The sequence below is a fragment of the Rhinatrema bivittatum genome, chromosome 6 (genome assembly GCF_901001135.1).
Source record: "Rhinatrema bivittatum chromosome 6, aRhiBiv1.1, whole genome shotgun sequence".
NCBI lineage: Eukaryota > Metazoa > Chordata > Amphibia > Gymnophiona > Rhinatrematidae > Rhinatrema > Rhinatrema bivittatum.
In genome coordinates, this window is record NC_042620.1 from 46,588,335 (window position 1) to 46,604,474 (window position 16,140).

At 39.5% G+C, this 16,140-nt stretch overlaps 1 protein-coding gene across 1 annotated transcript in view; it reads left to right on the forward strand.

Annotated features, from left to right (window-relative positions):
* Nucleotides 1-16,140, forward strand: part of SLC35F5 (solute carrier family 35 member F5) — a 122,515-nt gene that overhangs the window by 93,819 nt on the left and 12,556 nt on the right. Inside the window, exons 13-14 of the mRNA XM_029605351.1 lie at nucleotides 1,456-1,546; nucleotides 6,296-6,450. Of these exons, the coding sequence (XP_029461211.1) occupies nucleotides 1,456-1,546; nucleotides 6,296-6,450 (246 nt within the window). The remainder of the gene's footprint in view (nucleotides 1-1,455; nucleotides 1,547-6,295; nucleotides 6,451-16,140) is intronic.

The window sequence follows — 16,140 nt, forward strand, 5'->3', positions numbered from 1 at the left end:
CTGACTGCCCTCCTAGTCCCCTGTACCAGGCAGCACAGTAGCCTGAGCCATGGGGCCAGTGCATTAGCTTTACAAAAGCAAAATCTTTGAAAAGTTTTGGTCTCATTTGGGCATTTTATATTTGTTGTAACGCACTCCCAAGGCATGAAATGATTCCTGTGTACTTCCCTGGTGCTCACAGTTCTTTGGCCTTTATAGTGCGCCTTGAGTTGTTTTTATTACTTCTATATTTGATATTCTCAAGTGGCTTCAGTAATAGTGTGTGAACCTTTTTCAAGGTTTTCAGCTCTGTATTTCCAGCCTGATGCATTTCCTCGTTGCTCTGTAAAAACTGTGTTTATTGTGCATGTTTGAAATTACAGTGATTTATTAGCTTCCTGTCTAAATATATTCTTTGAAAGTGTTCCCAATAGCTGGTTTGGAGCCTTTTGCTTTTTTAAATATTTTGCATTTCAGTGATTGTTATTCCCATTTCCCTAGTGAAAAAGCAATTTAGGAAGCCATTATGTTGACTGGCACATCATATTGTGAAGATATTTGAAATGTATGTTAGAATTTTTTTCATGCTTGTACTGGTAGTTCAGGTTTTTATATTAAATATAAGTTCAGATATCTAAAACCTTACTTTGTTGAGAATGAACTTTTTATCATTGATACAATCTGTTATTTTAATTTGACTTCTTTCATTGGGGCCTGTGTACTAAGCATTATCCCTTTAGGTTAAGTGAACAAACAAGTTGTAGGTGATATTTTTGTATTGGACTAACTCAGTACATCTGTGTGATTAGCTTTTGAAGCTTAAATAATACAGAGCCAGCTAGGCTTTAGATTGTCTGCAGGTTATAAACCCTCAGGGGCCATGGGAAATACCTACTGTACCTGAATGTAATCGACTTGCACTACCAATGAAAAAGCATGAACTAAATACACAAACGGATACATTTATAAAATATTCCATTGCAGCATTGTTATCAAGTACCAGAATTACAGCGTGCTCAGTAGCAGCAATTGCACAAGATTGGGTAATTGTACTCCGTATCTTAGTGCAGAAATTGCAACCAAATCTTATTTTAAAGAACCCTGACCCTTCTACCTGCAGCAAAAGTGATAAACCCTAGCTCTTGAAAGCTTGTCACAGATGTATTGAGTTAGTTGAATAAAAGGGTATCATCTACAACCTGTTGTTTGACCATTGTTTTTGAGTTTTTCAGTATGCTATCACTAATACTTTCTCAATAAACACAAAATGGGACTGCTTTAGTATGTCATCAGGCCCATTGTGTGGTTTTATAATTAAAGATCCGTACAAAGGTAACAGTAATGATGGCAGAAAAAGACCAAAATGGTCCATCTAGGACCATTTTGGGATATAGAAGCATTTCATTGCTTTAGTTAACATTTTGCTTATGATTGTTTTGCTTTAAAATTTACTGATTTCTATTTAATGTATTTTAGGGGCTGCTTTCTTACCTCATCACTCATAGGCACACTTGCACTAAGCCTTACAATACCTCTGTCCGTAATAGCTGATATGTGCATGCAAAAGGTAATGTCACATTTTTATCTAATTTATAAATATTTTGAATGTATTGTTAAAGCTATAGTGCTGCTTAAAATAAGATTTTAATAATCCACTAGTCCATATTCAAATGTTTTTGTCTAGCAAAGTTTGGCACTCAGCCAGACGAATGCCAGGATTTATAAATTCTGTCAATCTGACCGCTCCTGACAAAGCCAGGTAACTCGGTATTCGACTGAAAATGTCAGGGATGTCTGGAGGTATTCCGGGACTGAGTGCTGTCACCCGGCTAAATTAGCAGAATAACCCGATTTTCAGTGTTACCTGGCTACGGTTGTCTGATAACTCTAGAACAGCTGGATAATCTTTTAAGATAACTGGATGTATTCATCAGATAAGTTTATTTGGCAAACTTTCCTAACCAGAGTACAACTAATATGGACCTGCCAGTTTTCAGTTCAATTCATTTTTTTCTTTCTAGTTCTTTTTGTTTTTACCACAAAATAAATTTAATTTCTGGTCAAGCCTCTTTAATTATTTTTAAATAATCAAGGTGTTGCAATGCAGTTTGGGCTTGATTCACCCAAATTCTTTTTTTCGCATCTTGAATTTGACTGTCAGCAAAATAAAACAAGCAAAATGGCAACTCTCAGAAAACAGGTATTAAGAAGATATTTGACAAAAATAGAAAAGCATGATATTTGTTGCACGTAGGAGAAGGAGCCATCATGGGCACTCCATGTACACACTCCACTCTGCGCACAAACAGCTCTTCACCCAAATACATGTATGCCATTTACACATTCCAGGAATCTTCAGATGCAAATATATCTACACCAGCCAGCAGCAGGAGTAGCTCTGTGACCTCTAGGGCTCATATAGATGCACAGCACTCATTACTTTCTGTGGGAGCAATTTTGGCATGCTAAGAATTTGATTATGCTTGTGCAAAGTAGAAAGTTAATCTAAACATATTCTTTCATAGTCTGTCATATAACATCCCAAAATAATTTTAAGAATCTTCCTCTAATTTTAAACACGGGTTAAAGTTTCCCATGCAAAAGTAGCTTTTCAAAGGACAGTGCTTTTCCTATCAGCATCATAACCTACTTGGGTACTTGCCAGGTACTTGTCACTTGGATTGGCCACTGTTGTAAACAGGATGCTGGGCTTGATCGGCCCTCGGTTTGACCCAGTATGGCAACTTCTTATGTTCTAGTAACATAGTAGATGAGAGCAGAAAAAAACAACTGGCTTTGGTTTATTTTTTTATCCCTGTTTAAAGTATTTAATTATAATAATTTTATTTTAATTTGATTTATGTTCTAGATTAGTAGTACATCACCTTTAGTCTTCATAGTGAGGTGATTAATAAGTGTAAATAAATAAAAATGAAATCTAGTCTTAAAAACCTTTTTCGCCTATCCTAACTCATATATTATCGTATGTAACATGCACACCTTTTTCCTTATCATGGGAGCCATGTGGCCTGCGAAAGGACACCTGGAATTGGCTGCACAATCATGCGGTCTTGGGCCCAACGTGGCTCAAGACAAAAGAAGGGTCTTGCCAGCAGGAAAGGGGGTTGGATCTGACATGTCCCCTTGCCAGCCCTGCTGAAAGCAGGCTCAGGGAGTGCTGCGGGGTCGCCAGGGCAAACAGACATGGGCCTCCCTACAGCACCTTTGTGTCAGGGCATCGGAGAAGGGATTGGGCAGCCATCTTAGTATGCATGGCATCAATGGGTTAAACTGGTGCATAGGGAAGCCAAGGCTATAGCAGTAAACTAAATGCTTTGCTTCAGCCTTTACTGAGGACTGTGTTGGAGATACCTAAACCGGAAAAATTATTTGAGGGTGATGATTGAGAGGAACTGAATTAAATCACAGTGAATCAGGAAAATGTAAAAGAGCAAATCAACAAACTAAAGAGTAACAAATCATCGGAGTCACATGTTATACTCCCCCGAGTTCTGAAAGGACTCAAATGAAATTGCAGAATTATTACTTGCAATGTTTAACTTCTCATTCAAATCAGCTATAGTACCAGAGGATTAGAGGGTAGTCAACATAATGCCAATTTTTAAAAGGGTTCCAGGGGTGATCTGGGAAGCTATAGACTGGCGAGCCTGACGTCTGAGCCAAGCAAAATGGTAGAAGCTATTTGGAAGAACAAACTTATTGGCCATTTGGATAGACATAGGATAATGGGCAGAGCCAACATTGATTTAGCAAAGGGAAAGCTTGTGCCTTACAAATCTGTCAGAAATTTTTGAAGGGATTCAAAAACATGTTGATAAGGGTGAGTCGGTTGATGTACGTTATCTGAATTTTCAGAATTAATTTGACAAAGTCTTTCATGAGAGATCCATCAGGAAATTTAAAAGTCATAGGATAGGAGGCAAGGTCCTATTGTGGATTGATAACTGGCTAAAGATGAAAAAACAGAGAGTAGGACTAAATGGTCATATCTCTCAATGGAGAAAAGTAATAGTGGAATGCCTCCGGAATCTGTATTGGAACACCAATGCTTTTTAATATATTTATAAATGATCTGGAAAAGGGAGTGATGAGTGAGTTGATCAAATTTGCAAATGACACAAAATTATTCAATGTTAGATCATGAACAGATTGTGAGAGATTGCAAAAAGACCTTGCGAGATTGAGGGATTGGGCTTCTAAATAGCAGATGAAATTAAATGTGGACAAGTACAAAGTAATGCATACAGGGGAAAATAATCCAAACTATAGATACATGATCCTGGGTTTCATATTAGAAGACACCAGGAAAATGACCTTGGAGTCATTGTGGACAATACATTGAAATCAGCAACCCAGTGCGAGAAGGCAGTCAAAAAAGCAAATGGAATGTTAGATATTGTTAGGAAAGGAATGAAAAATAAAATAAAGGACATCTCAATGCTTCTCTAGTGATCTATTTTGTGACCGCACCTTGAGTATTGTGTGCAGTTCTGGTCACTACATCTCAATAAAGGTGCAGAAAAGGGTGACCAAAATGATAAAGGGGATGGAACGAGGAAAGGCTAAATAGGTTAGTGCTCTTCAGCCTGGAGAAGAGATGGCTGAGAGGAGATATGATAACATCTGTAAAATCAAGAGTGGTGTGGAACAGGTAAACAAAGAATGATTATTTATTAGGGATGAGCAGCCAAAACAATTTTGTATCTTTTTCTTTCTTTTTGTTTGTTTATTTTTCTTGCTTTTATTTTTTTTTCCATTTTGTTTTGTTTTTAGTGCACAGTGATTTTGATTTAGTGTTCACTAACTCAAAATTAGTGCTAGGTAAAAATGAAACAAAAAAACGCTGCACACCTCTATTATTTACTCTTTCAAATAGTACTTGGACTGTGGGACACCCATGATTCTAATAGATTGCACATTTAAAACAAAGTACGAAAAGCATTTTTCTCACTCCATGAATGTGGAATGTGTTGCCAGAGGATGTGGTGAAAGTGCTTAGCGTAGCTGGATTTAAGAAGGATTTAGAATAGTTCCTGGAGGAAAGGTCCATAAACTGTTATTAGCCAGGTAGACTGGTTATAAGCAAGAAGGATTGGGTCTGTTCTTTGGGATTCTGCTGGTACTTGTGACCTGGATTGGCCACTGCCAGAGACATGATGCTGGGCTTGATAGACCTTTGGTCTGACCCATTATGGCATTTCTTATGTTTCTTAACATAAATTAGAAAAAATAATTTAATTTTTATTATGGGTTTTATCTATTATGTATTACTAATTGTAACGTGATGATTTTAAGTAGCGGGTAATAGGGACAGGGTGATAATTTAAAGTTAATTTAATTACTAAGGTGAGGGATGGAGCACTGTCGACTAGCTGGCCCTGGGATTTGGAATTCACTCCCTGCAGCTTTGAGATTGGAGTCCAACTTTAAACAATTCAAGAGAGAGCTTAAGACATGGCTTTTTAGCGAAGTGTACTCGAGCCAATCTTAAATGTGTATTATGTTGTCTAACCTGATACTAGTTCTATGGTATGGAAGGACAACTGCTTGATTGTATTATTATCTGTTTTAACCAGTATTTTTATTTTATGTTTTAGTTGCAACATATAGTTTTAAGTTGTTTTATGAATTGATTAGAGTTTTTATTTTTCTTTTGTTTTTAGGGACTATTTTTACCTAAATTTGTGAAGTTACCTCTGTTGTGTAGTTTTTAGGCCTTATAATGTACATTAGGTTTTAGGTATAATGTGTTTTTATCCTGTTGTGAACTGTTACGATGGACCCCGAGTGACGGTATACAAAACTAAATAAATAAATAAAACACAATATGAAATCATTTAATTACATTATATTCCCTTCCCTCCTCTGGCTCCCCTAGGACTGATGTGACAGAATTCCCCCACTAGTTCATTGTAGTGTGGTGATTTCTGTCTGTTTCCTTCCTTTTATCTACCCCATTGGTTCCCAGCCATGTCCTAATCAATCTGATTCTCAGGACCCTGGGTTTCATATGTTTGCAAATATAATTTATGCATATTTCTTATGGCTGTCTATAAAACCCAACTGTATAGGTGTGCCTTGAGGACTGGGCTGAGAAACACTGTTCCTCACCATGTTCCTGCAGAAGTGATCCAAAACCCGTTTGTAATGGAGCTCCTTAAGATCAATGCTTACGTTTTCTTATGTACCTGCGTTTATTTTAATACCAGTAGTAACAAACCTGCTCGTTGTTTTGTGCTCGCTGAATGCACAGTTGTTGTTTATAATTGTTGAATTCTGCTTGGGATTCTTACAGGTGCAGTTTTCCTGGATATTTTTTGCAGGGGCTGTCCCTGTTTTTGTTTCTTTTTTCATTGTGACTCTTCTATGCCATTATAACAACTGGGATCCAGTTATGGTGGGAGTCAGAAGGATTTTTGCCTTTATTTGTCGAAAGCATCGAATTCAAAGGTAGGAGCTGCTTGCGCCGTATTTCCTTTCCACTCTTTTGCCGCCTCCTTTAATATTTTATTAGAAACTGTTCATGCTTTGATTACTGGAAATATTTGAGGAGTTGTGGGAATATACTTTTTAGCGTTTGGGGAGGAGGATATTTTTGTGCTTGTTTAGCTTAATTTTCCTTCCAAGACTTGAAGCTAGCTGTGCAAGATTTGGTGAGGAACAGCTGTTCTTCATTGTCCCACTGCAAATAATCTTGTATTGAGCACGCTAATAGGAATTCTGTCTATGAGTTGCTATGTTTTGGCCCCCTTGCTCTGCAAATATGTAATGGGATAAATGGGTGAGAAGTCTGCCCCCACCCAAACTGAAATTTAACTGGCAGAGAATATTAAGATGACTGCACCTTTTCTAGTGCCCATGTCGATTTAGGGAATAAGATATTAATGAACTTCTAAAGACATACATGCCTGCAGCAAACGATAAACCTATACTGAGGAATGACTAGAAAATGCTACCTTTCTCATGAAGTATAAATACACAAAGGGAATAATTCAACAAAAATTGTACTCTTATCTATTCAATTTATAACACACTCAGAGACAATATCACTGTATAAATACAATGTTTCTTTATTCAAACACTCTATGCAAAAACCCTATCTAAACATATTTTAAAATCTAACTAACACATTCCTCATTCATACCTTCATGCCTTTAAAATCATATATAATAAATACATGTAAACATCGGGATTACTAACACTTTTTTCTCATATATATATATATATATATATATATATATATATATATATATATATATATATATTTAATAGCTTTAAACATTTAAATATTTCCTACTTTAGAACCATGTATAACCAATGTATGTAAACATCATGATTATATGTGTTTTTAATTACCTTAAACACTTGTTCAAATATATCCTATATCCACTTGCTGACGTGATAATTCTTCTTCATGAAGGCATGGCCATTTTTGTTCTTTGAGGGTCACAGAGGGGATTGGTTTTCAGGCTAATTCATATCAGCAAACTCTGCTGATTGTAATTTTTAAATTTATAGTTATTGTATAGATATAATTCCATTATCCATGGTATATAGGGGGCATGATAGACACATTCAAATAATTGACAAGCTTCACTAAAGTATGGGAAAATGTAATTTTTCATAGAAAAAGAAACTGAAGGGCAAAAGGTCATGATATGAAATTGAAGGGAGGAAGATTCAAAGGCAACATGAGAAAATACTACTTTACTGAGGGTGCAGTAAATGCCTAGGATAGCCTACAGGCAGAAATAAGAGCAACCAAAACTAAGACAATTTAAACATGCTTGGGATAGACATATAGGAGGTAATTTTCAACGGGGTTAAGCATGTCTAACATGGCAATTTTCAAAAGCCTATTTACATGTTTAAAGTTCACTTATGTATGTAAAACCAGTTGACAATTCAATGGCATATAAGAACGGGCCATACTGGGTCAGACCAAGGGTCTATCAAGCCCAGCATCCTGTTTCCAACAGTGGCCAATCCAGGCCATAAGAATCTGGCAAGTACCCAAAAACTAAGTCTATTCCATGTTACCATTGCTAGTAATAGCAGTGGTTATTATCTAAGTCAACTTAATTAATAGCAGGTAATGGACTTCTCCTCCAAGAACGTATCCAATCCTTTTTTAAACACAGCTATACTAACTGCACTAACCACATCCCCTGGCAACAAATTCCAGAGTTTAATTGTGCGTTGAGTGAAAAAGAGCTTTCTCAGATTAGTTTTAAATGTGCCACATGCTAACTTCATGGAGTGCCCCCTAGTCTTTCTATTATCCGAAAGAGTAAAAAACCGATTCACATCTACCCGTTCTAGACCTCTCATGATTTTTATACTCATGGATAAAAAACCAAATCCAACTCCGCCACCCCTGACAATACTTGACAAACAAATCATAACTATACTCCCTACCAACCACACCAGGAACCTCGGAGTTATCATTGATAAAGAACTTTCTTACAAGAACCACATAGCAAATAAAACTAAGGAAGGATACCACAGACTCCTAACCCTAAGACACCTGAAACCATTTCTCAACCCCCTATGATTTCAGAACAGTACTACAACTTCTTATCTTCTCCACCTTCGACTATTGCAGCTCCTTACTAATTGGATTACCTTTTTCATCCCTCAAACCACTCCAAATACTGCAGAACTCTGCTGCCAGAGTCCTAACTGGAACAAAAAGAAGTGAACACATAACACCAATTTTGACCTCACTTCACTGGCTCCCTATTAATGCATGTATTGCCTACAAATCAATGACCATAATCCACAAAATCCTAAACAATGATCATCAAGGTCTTAACTCCCTAAACATAATCCCCCAAAATCCACCAAGAAACCTACACTCCAATAACTCAGGTTACCTAAACATTCCCCCTATCAAAGATGCGCATCTGGCAATCACAAGAGAAAGAGCCTTTTCAATTGCCTCACCTAAGCTTTGGAACACCCTACCTAAATTCCTGAGAACCCAACATGACCTAAAAACATTCAAAAAGGACCTAAAAACACTAATGTTCCGCAAATTCCTCACTGACTTTCAGACGTCTAATCATCCCAACTCTCAAATGAACTCTGAATTGTAAACCTCTTAATTCACTCTCTTCTCCCTGAACCTGCATACCCTCCCCATCTAACCTAATAATGCTCTCTGGACTTGATATGCTTATTTCTGATATTGTTCAAATGGTTTTTACTGTTGCTCAACTGCTAAGAATATGTTTAATGTTCAAATTTCTTCTCTGTTACACAACTGATAAGAAAAATGTATACTTTGCAAACCGTTATGATGGCTCAACCGAATAATGGTATATAAAACTAAACAAATAAATAAATACATAAGCACCTCTATCATATCCCCCCTCAGCTGTCTCTTCTCCAAGCTGAAAAGTCCTAACCTCTTTAGTCTTTCCTCATAGGGGAGCTGTTCCATTCCCTTTATCATTTTGGTTGCCCTTCTCTGTAGCAGTTTTCAAAAGTCCATGTACACGTGTAAAATGCATTTACACATGTAAAACCCAGTTTTAAGTGTGTAAATTATTTTGAAAATTATCCCCACAGGATTTAATTAGTACCTCTATGGCATAATGCTGTGTATGGAATTTTCACTTTGTTGCTGCGGTGTTATCTGCCGATATTTTATATTTTGCTGTTGTATACTTATTTTTACTTTGTGTATTATATATGAAGTTGTGTGTTCAATTTGATGCTATGTAATCTTTGAGGATAATTTTTATGGGGAGGCCGAATATAAAATTAAATAGAGTGCATAATGGTAAAGGCAGGTAGGAGGTAACAGGTAGAAATGAAGGAGGAGGCTTGTTCTGTCACATGAAAACTCAGAGAGCCAAAGAGGAGAGAATACAAGTCAATGGGCAGAGAATGGTGATATGACTGGATCAGGCTTCCAAAAAGATTGGAGAAACCTGCATGGAGTAACCATGGTTATAATCTAACATCAGCAGTGTAACTGCATTAAGCTTCCAAAAAGTATAGCATGACCTATACAGAATAGCCACGGTTATAACCCTACCAATAACTAGCATGATTTGAACAGATATAGAGGATGGTGATGGGAACACAGTTGAAAGGTGGCATGAAAGACATGATGGGAGCTGGTATTAGTTCATTACTGGGAGTTTATATACACATCCACTCAAAGTGATAGAAAACCAAAAGAGGAAGTCAAGTTAGCAGACTGGATGGGCCAACTGGTCTACATCTGCTTCATCTTACTATATTACAGATGTGTTTTTGCAATCCTTGAATATCAGAGTTGGCTATCTGGATATAGTGAAAGACAGTATTTGCCTCATTTCTCTTTTAAAAATTTGGAGGAGGGGAGATATAGAGGCAGTACCTTGATGCACTCCTAGAAGGTCCAAATTATGATATCTCCAAGCTTAAGTCTTATACCAGCTCCTGGTGCTTACTGAGAAGCCATTGTTCTCTCAAGACAGCAGTTCAGCAGTATCACATGTGGGTGACATCATTCTGAAGGCACCAACCAGAATACGACTACCAGAATTTTCTAGGAAAATTTAGGAGTTTGTCACCTCAATTGGAGTTTATAGGGGCTCTGCTAGGCACATCTTGGGCCATGGCTTTCCACCCTGCTGAAAGAATATTGGATTTAGTGTCTGCAGGAGAAGAGTTAAGGCAGAATCAATAGACATCACCCAGGAACATGTTAAGGATGTTGAGCTTCATAGCTATGGCACATCGTCTTGAGAATAGTTCATGGGTGTGACTTAGTACAGTCGTTTTATTCGGTTGAGCCATCATAACGGTTTACAAAGTATACATAAAATTGACACCATTCCCACCATGGATATAAAAAAAACTAGCTGATATAACTTCCTACACAATAGCCAAAATAATTAATCTGTCACTTAGTGAAGGAGTAATGTCAGACTCACTTAAAAATGCAATAATAAAACCTATAATGAAAAAGAAAAACAGTGACCCAAATGTCTTAAGTAACAATAGACCTGTTTCGAACTTACCTATGCTTGCGAAATTAATAGAAAAAATGGTACAAAAGCAACTGGCGGAATGTCTAGATAACAATAACATACTCTACCCCTCGCAATATGGCTTCAGAAAACACTATAGCACCGAAACACTACTAATCTCTCTAACATAACGTACTACGCGGATTTGACAGCAGAAAACACTACATTATGATACTATTAGATCTGTCAGCAGCATTTGACACAGTAACCATAGTCTACTACTGAAAAGACTAGAAGAAACAGGATTACAAAACAAAACAATTGCATGGTTCTCATCCTACCTTAACAATAGATCTTTTCAGGTACAGATATAAAACACAATATCAGACAAAATCGAACTAAAGACAGGGGCCCCCCAAGGTTCAGCGCTTTCGGCAACTCTATTTAACATTTACATGCTCTCCCTTTGCCACCTATTGGCAGGGCTAGGTATCATACATTACATATATGCTGACGACATTCAGCTAATTCTACTGGTAGAAGAAACGATTGAAAAAACACTGAACTTTGCAATGTTGTACCTACATATAATAAAACAACTACTAAACCAAATGGAACTAGTAATTAACAATGAAAAAACAGAATTTATACATCTAGAACGAAAAAACATTAAAATAATTCAGAATCCAATCAAACTTAAAAATGGCTAAACGGTGAAACTGAGAAAGCTCGAAACCTAGGAGTAATAATCGACATGGAACTCAGCCTTAAGCAACACATATCAGTGAAAGTTAGAGACGGCTACGCCAAATTAATGGTCCTTAGGAGACTAAAACCCTTATTAACTCAATCACACTTTCGAACAGTACTACAAGCACTAATATTCGCTAGCACAGACTACTGTAACACACTTTTCCTAGGATTACCATATACAACAATCAGACCACTGCAAATACTACAGAACTTGGCTGCCAGAATACTTACTGGAAAAGGCAGAAGAGATCATATCACCCAAACTCTTGCAGATTTACACTGGCTACCAATAGAACAAAGAGTGCAATTTAAAACGCTATGCACAATTCATAAACTAATCAGTGACGAAAATGCCAATTGGCTAAACACTGCCGTAAGATTGCACGTCCCCCAGAGAAATCTCAGATCAGCCAATAAAGCTCTACTAACCATCCCCTCGGTCAAAACAGCAAAACTGACCCAAGTTAGAGAGAGAGCACTATCCTTAGCGGGTCCAATATTATGGAACGCATTACCACTCGAATTAAGACTAATGAAAGATTTAAAACTCTTCAAAAAAAAGTTTTAAAACATGGCTCTTCAAAAAAGCTTTTCACAGTGAGGTCGATGAATAAGAACACCTACACACAGCTGAAAGTCACCCAAAAGCATAATTGCTTACTTTATTATTATTATTTCATCATAATTAAGTATTAAATTAGGAGAAGGACAGTATAGAACGTATGTGATTATCCTATTAATCATATAAATGGAAATCCCAATCCATTTTCCACATAGAGTATATTATTGAAGCATGTAACCGAAAATTTATTGGCACCCTCTGGATAATTTATAAACCAAACTTACTTCGTGTCTAATTGTAAACCGTTGTGATGGTGCATTACTAAACGACAGTATAGAAAAGTTTTTAAATAAATAAATTAAATAAATCTTGTATAACTATTGAACCACCTTTGTCTGCTGGTTTTATCACTATTTTATCACTACTTCTAAGTTCATGTAGAGCTCGAATTTCATTATTTGATGTTATATTTTGATTCCATGCATTCTTTTCACACTAACGGGTCAATACTGTAACGTGTGGTTGGAGATTCCCCGTCTGTAACCCGCTGTGGGCGCACAATTCGGACGCGTAAGGCGATCCTGTGATACAGTCTCCAGTTTCACGCGTCCTTAGCGCTTCTTGAAACCGACGCGTAACCCTTTCCGCACCCAGCATGTATATGATATGTAAATGAACGAATTAGCTATTTAATGAACGAATTAGCTATTCCCCTCTGATACTGTGACGCGCGCTCCGATTATCTCCTTTGTAACCCGCTATTTTGCCGCATCCTTAACCTGTTAGTTTACCGCCTACCCTCTACCTGGTGTTAGTGTGGTGTTCGAACAGCTACGTACCGGACTGTACCATGGACGACCTCCATATATACTAACATTTGCAGCGTAAAGTTGTTATATATATATATACCTGTCACTTTCCGAATCCCCCATCTCCACACGGGCGGTCGGTCATCGAGGCGGCGGCAGGAGCCAGCGGGCGGGTGGGCGCCCGTTCATCCAGGCGGCGGCGGGAGCCGGCGGGCGGGTGGGCGCGCGTTCATCCAGGCGGCGGCGGCGGGAGCCGGACGGCGGGTGGGCGCCCGTTCATCCAGGCGGCGGCGGGAGCCGGCGGGCGGGTGGGCGCCCGTTCATCCAGGCGGCGGCGGGAGCGGGCGGGTGGGCGCGCGTTCGATCCAGGCCGCGGCGGGAGGGCGTGCATTCATCCAGGCGGAGGGAGCCGGCGGCGAAAGCGGCCTCCGGCAGCCCCCGCCAGCAGTGAATGAATGCACGCCTGTGTAACGCCCATGCGATTTCGGCGCTCAAGGCAGTGCATTAGCGAATGCCGATGTCACATGCCGTGACGTCAAGCGTCGTGACGACACGCCTTGAGCGCCGAAATCGCACGGGCGTACACAGGCGTGCATTCATTCACTGCCGGCGGGGGCTGCCGGAGGCCACTTTCGCCGCCAGCTCCCTCCGCCTGGATCGAACACGCGCCCGCCGGCTCCCGCCGCCGCCTGGATCGAACGCGCACCCACCCGCCCGCCGGCTCCCACCGCCGCCGGATCGAACGCGCGCCCGCCGGCTCCTGCCGCCGCCGCCTGGATGAACGGGCGCCCACCCGCCCGCCGGCTCCCGCCGCCGCCTGGATCGAACGCGCGCCCGCCGGCTCCCGCCAGTAAGTTTACTTTTTTTTTTTTCACTTTATTCCCTTTTGTTTTAATTTTCGCCCTGCGCCTTGCTTCGGGAGGGGGGGAACCATCCACTTCCTGGTACCTGTCATTTCAAATGTCATTCGAAATGACATTTGAAATGACAGGTACCAGCGCACCCAGGATACTGTATAGGCGCTGTATTAAGCGCCTATACAGTAAAATGGGTTGCGCGGGCCTAACGCTTCCCTAACGCTTCGCAGACGAGGCTTGCATTTGCATGCAATTTACATAGAGTATTGAGCGGTATGTGAAGTGAACTGTGCGTGCGGGGAACGAGGGTGCGCCCGGCACTGCCGCACTCTTTCTAACGCGGCCTTACAGTATCGACCTGTAAGTCTGCAAATACTTGTAAAGCCTATACTTGATCCCCTCCTCTCTCACTAAGCACTTAGCGCATCCCTAACCCTGTATCCCCCTTTGCTCTGTATCTCAGTACCCCACCCCGGCAATTTTGTCACTCCTTCCTTCTCTTTTACCGGTCCTCTACACCTCCAATTACACCGTTCCTCTGCACCTCTCCCCAGTTGTAAATTGTTTGCCTATCACAGCAATCTGATTGTAATTACTATACTGCATCATAACCATGCTACACTGTATAGATTTTCTTTTTTAGGCCATGATCTATCAATAGCCTCTTTATCCCTCAATAATACTAATTACTAGAATTTATTCCCTTGTTCATATTCCCTGCCCTTTTGTTCTTATTCCCCGATCCCCCTGTTTTATCTCATTTTATTGCTGTTGTTATAGTATAATCAGTTGATTATTACCAATGTTCTTCCTGTCATCCCTCCCCCCCCTTCTTTAGCCTATTTTAAGCTGTTCATAATTCTGTTCATAGTTTTATGTAAAGCCTGTTTGCTAAATTTACAGTTTTATATAAACCGATGTGATGTTCCCCTACTAATGTCGGTATATAAAAATATTCAAATAAATAAATATAGCTATTGCTGCATCAGTGGGGCCTGGCAATACCCACTTAGAATGAGGAAAAATCACTGACTGCTCTGAATCTGCAGGAATTGTGAAGAATAATCTCAGTTTTGTCTGATGCACCTTTGTAGATATTTCTCTTCTTCAAAAGAAGAGTTTTGGATGGCAGGAACAAACGATAACCCTTTATTCAAAAGTGATTCTTGTGCTGAAGTGAGAACATGATGTGAGAGATTAACTACTAATATTTACCCTCTAGTGCTCTATAATTAGCTAATGTCTGGATTGCCGCAAGCGTGGGCGGGTCCTTCGGTCTGCATGACGTCCCCGTTTCGTGTTTGGATCCATTGTCAGTTAAAACAACTGCTCTGTTTGAGGTGTCCTGATCTAATAAGAACATAAGAAATTGCCATGCTGCGTCAGACCAAGGGTCCATCAAGCCCAGCATCCTGTTTCCAACAGAGGCCAAACCAGGCCATAAGAACCTGGTAATTACCCAAACACCCAGAAGATCCCGTGCTACCTGTGCAATTAATAGCAGTGGCTATTCCCTAAGTAAACCTGATTAATAGCAGTTAATGGACTTCTCCTCCAAGAACTTATCCAAACCTTTTTTGAACCCAGCTACACTAACTGCAATAACCACATCCTCTGGCAACAAATTCCAGAGCTTAATTGTGCATTGAGTGAAAAAGAATTTTCTCTGATTTGTCTTAAATGTGCTACTTGCTAACTTCATGGAATGCCCCCTAGTCCTCCTATTATACGAAAGTGTAAATAACAGATTCACATCTATTCGTTCAAGACCTCTCATGATTTTAAAGACCTCTATCATATCCCCCCTCAGCCGTCTCTTCTCCAAGCTGAAACGCCCTAACCTCTTCAGCCTTTCCTCATAGGGGAGCTGTTCCATCCCCTTTATCATTTTGGTTGTCCTTCTCTGTACCTTCTCCATCGCAACTATATCTTTTTTGAGATGTGGTGACCAGAATTGTACACAGTATTCAAGGTGTGGTCTCACCCTGGAGCGATACAGAGGCATTATGACATTTTCCGTTTTATTAACCATTCCCTTCCTAATAATTCCTAACATTCTGTTTACTTTTTTTGCAGCACAATTTTAAAGTATTATCCACTATGACGACTAGATCTTTCTCCTGGGTGGTAGCTCCTATATGCAACACCTTGCACTTATCCACATTAAATTTCATCTGCCATTTGAATGCCCA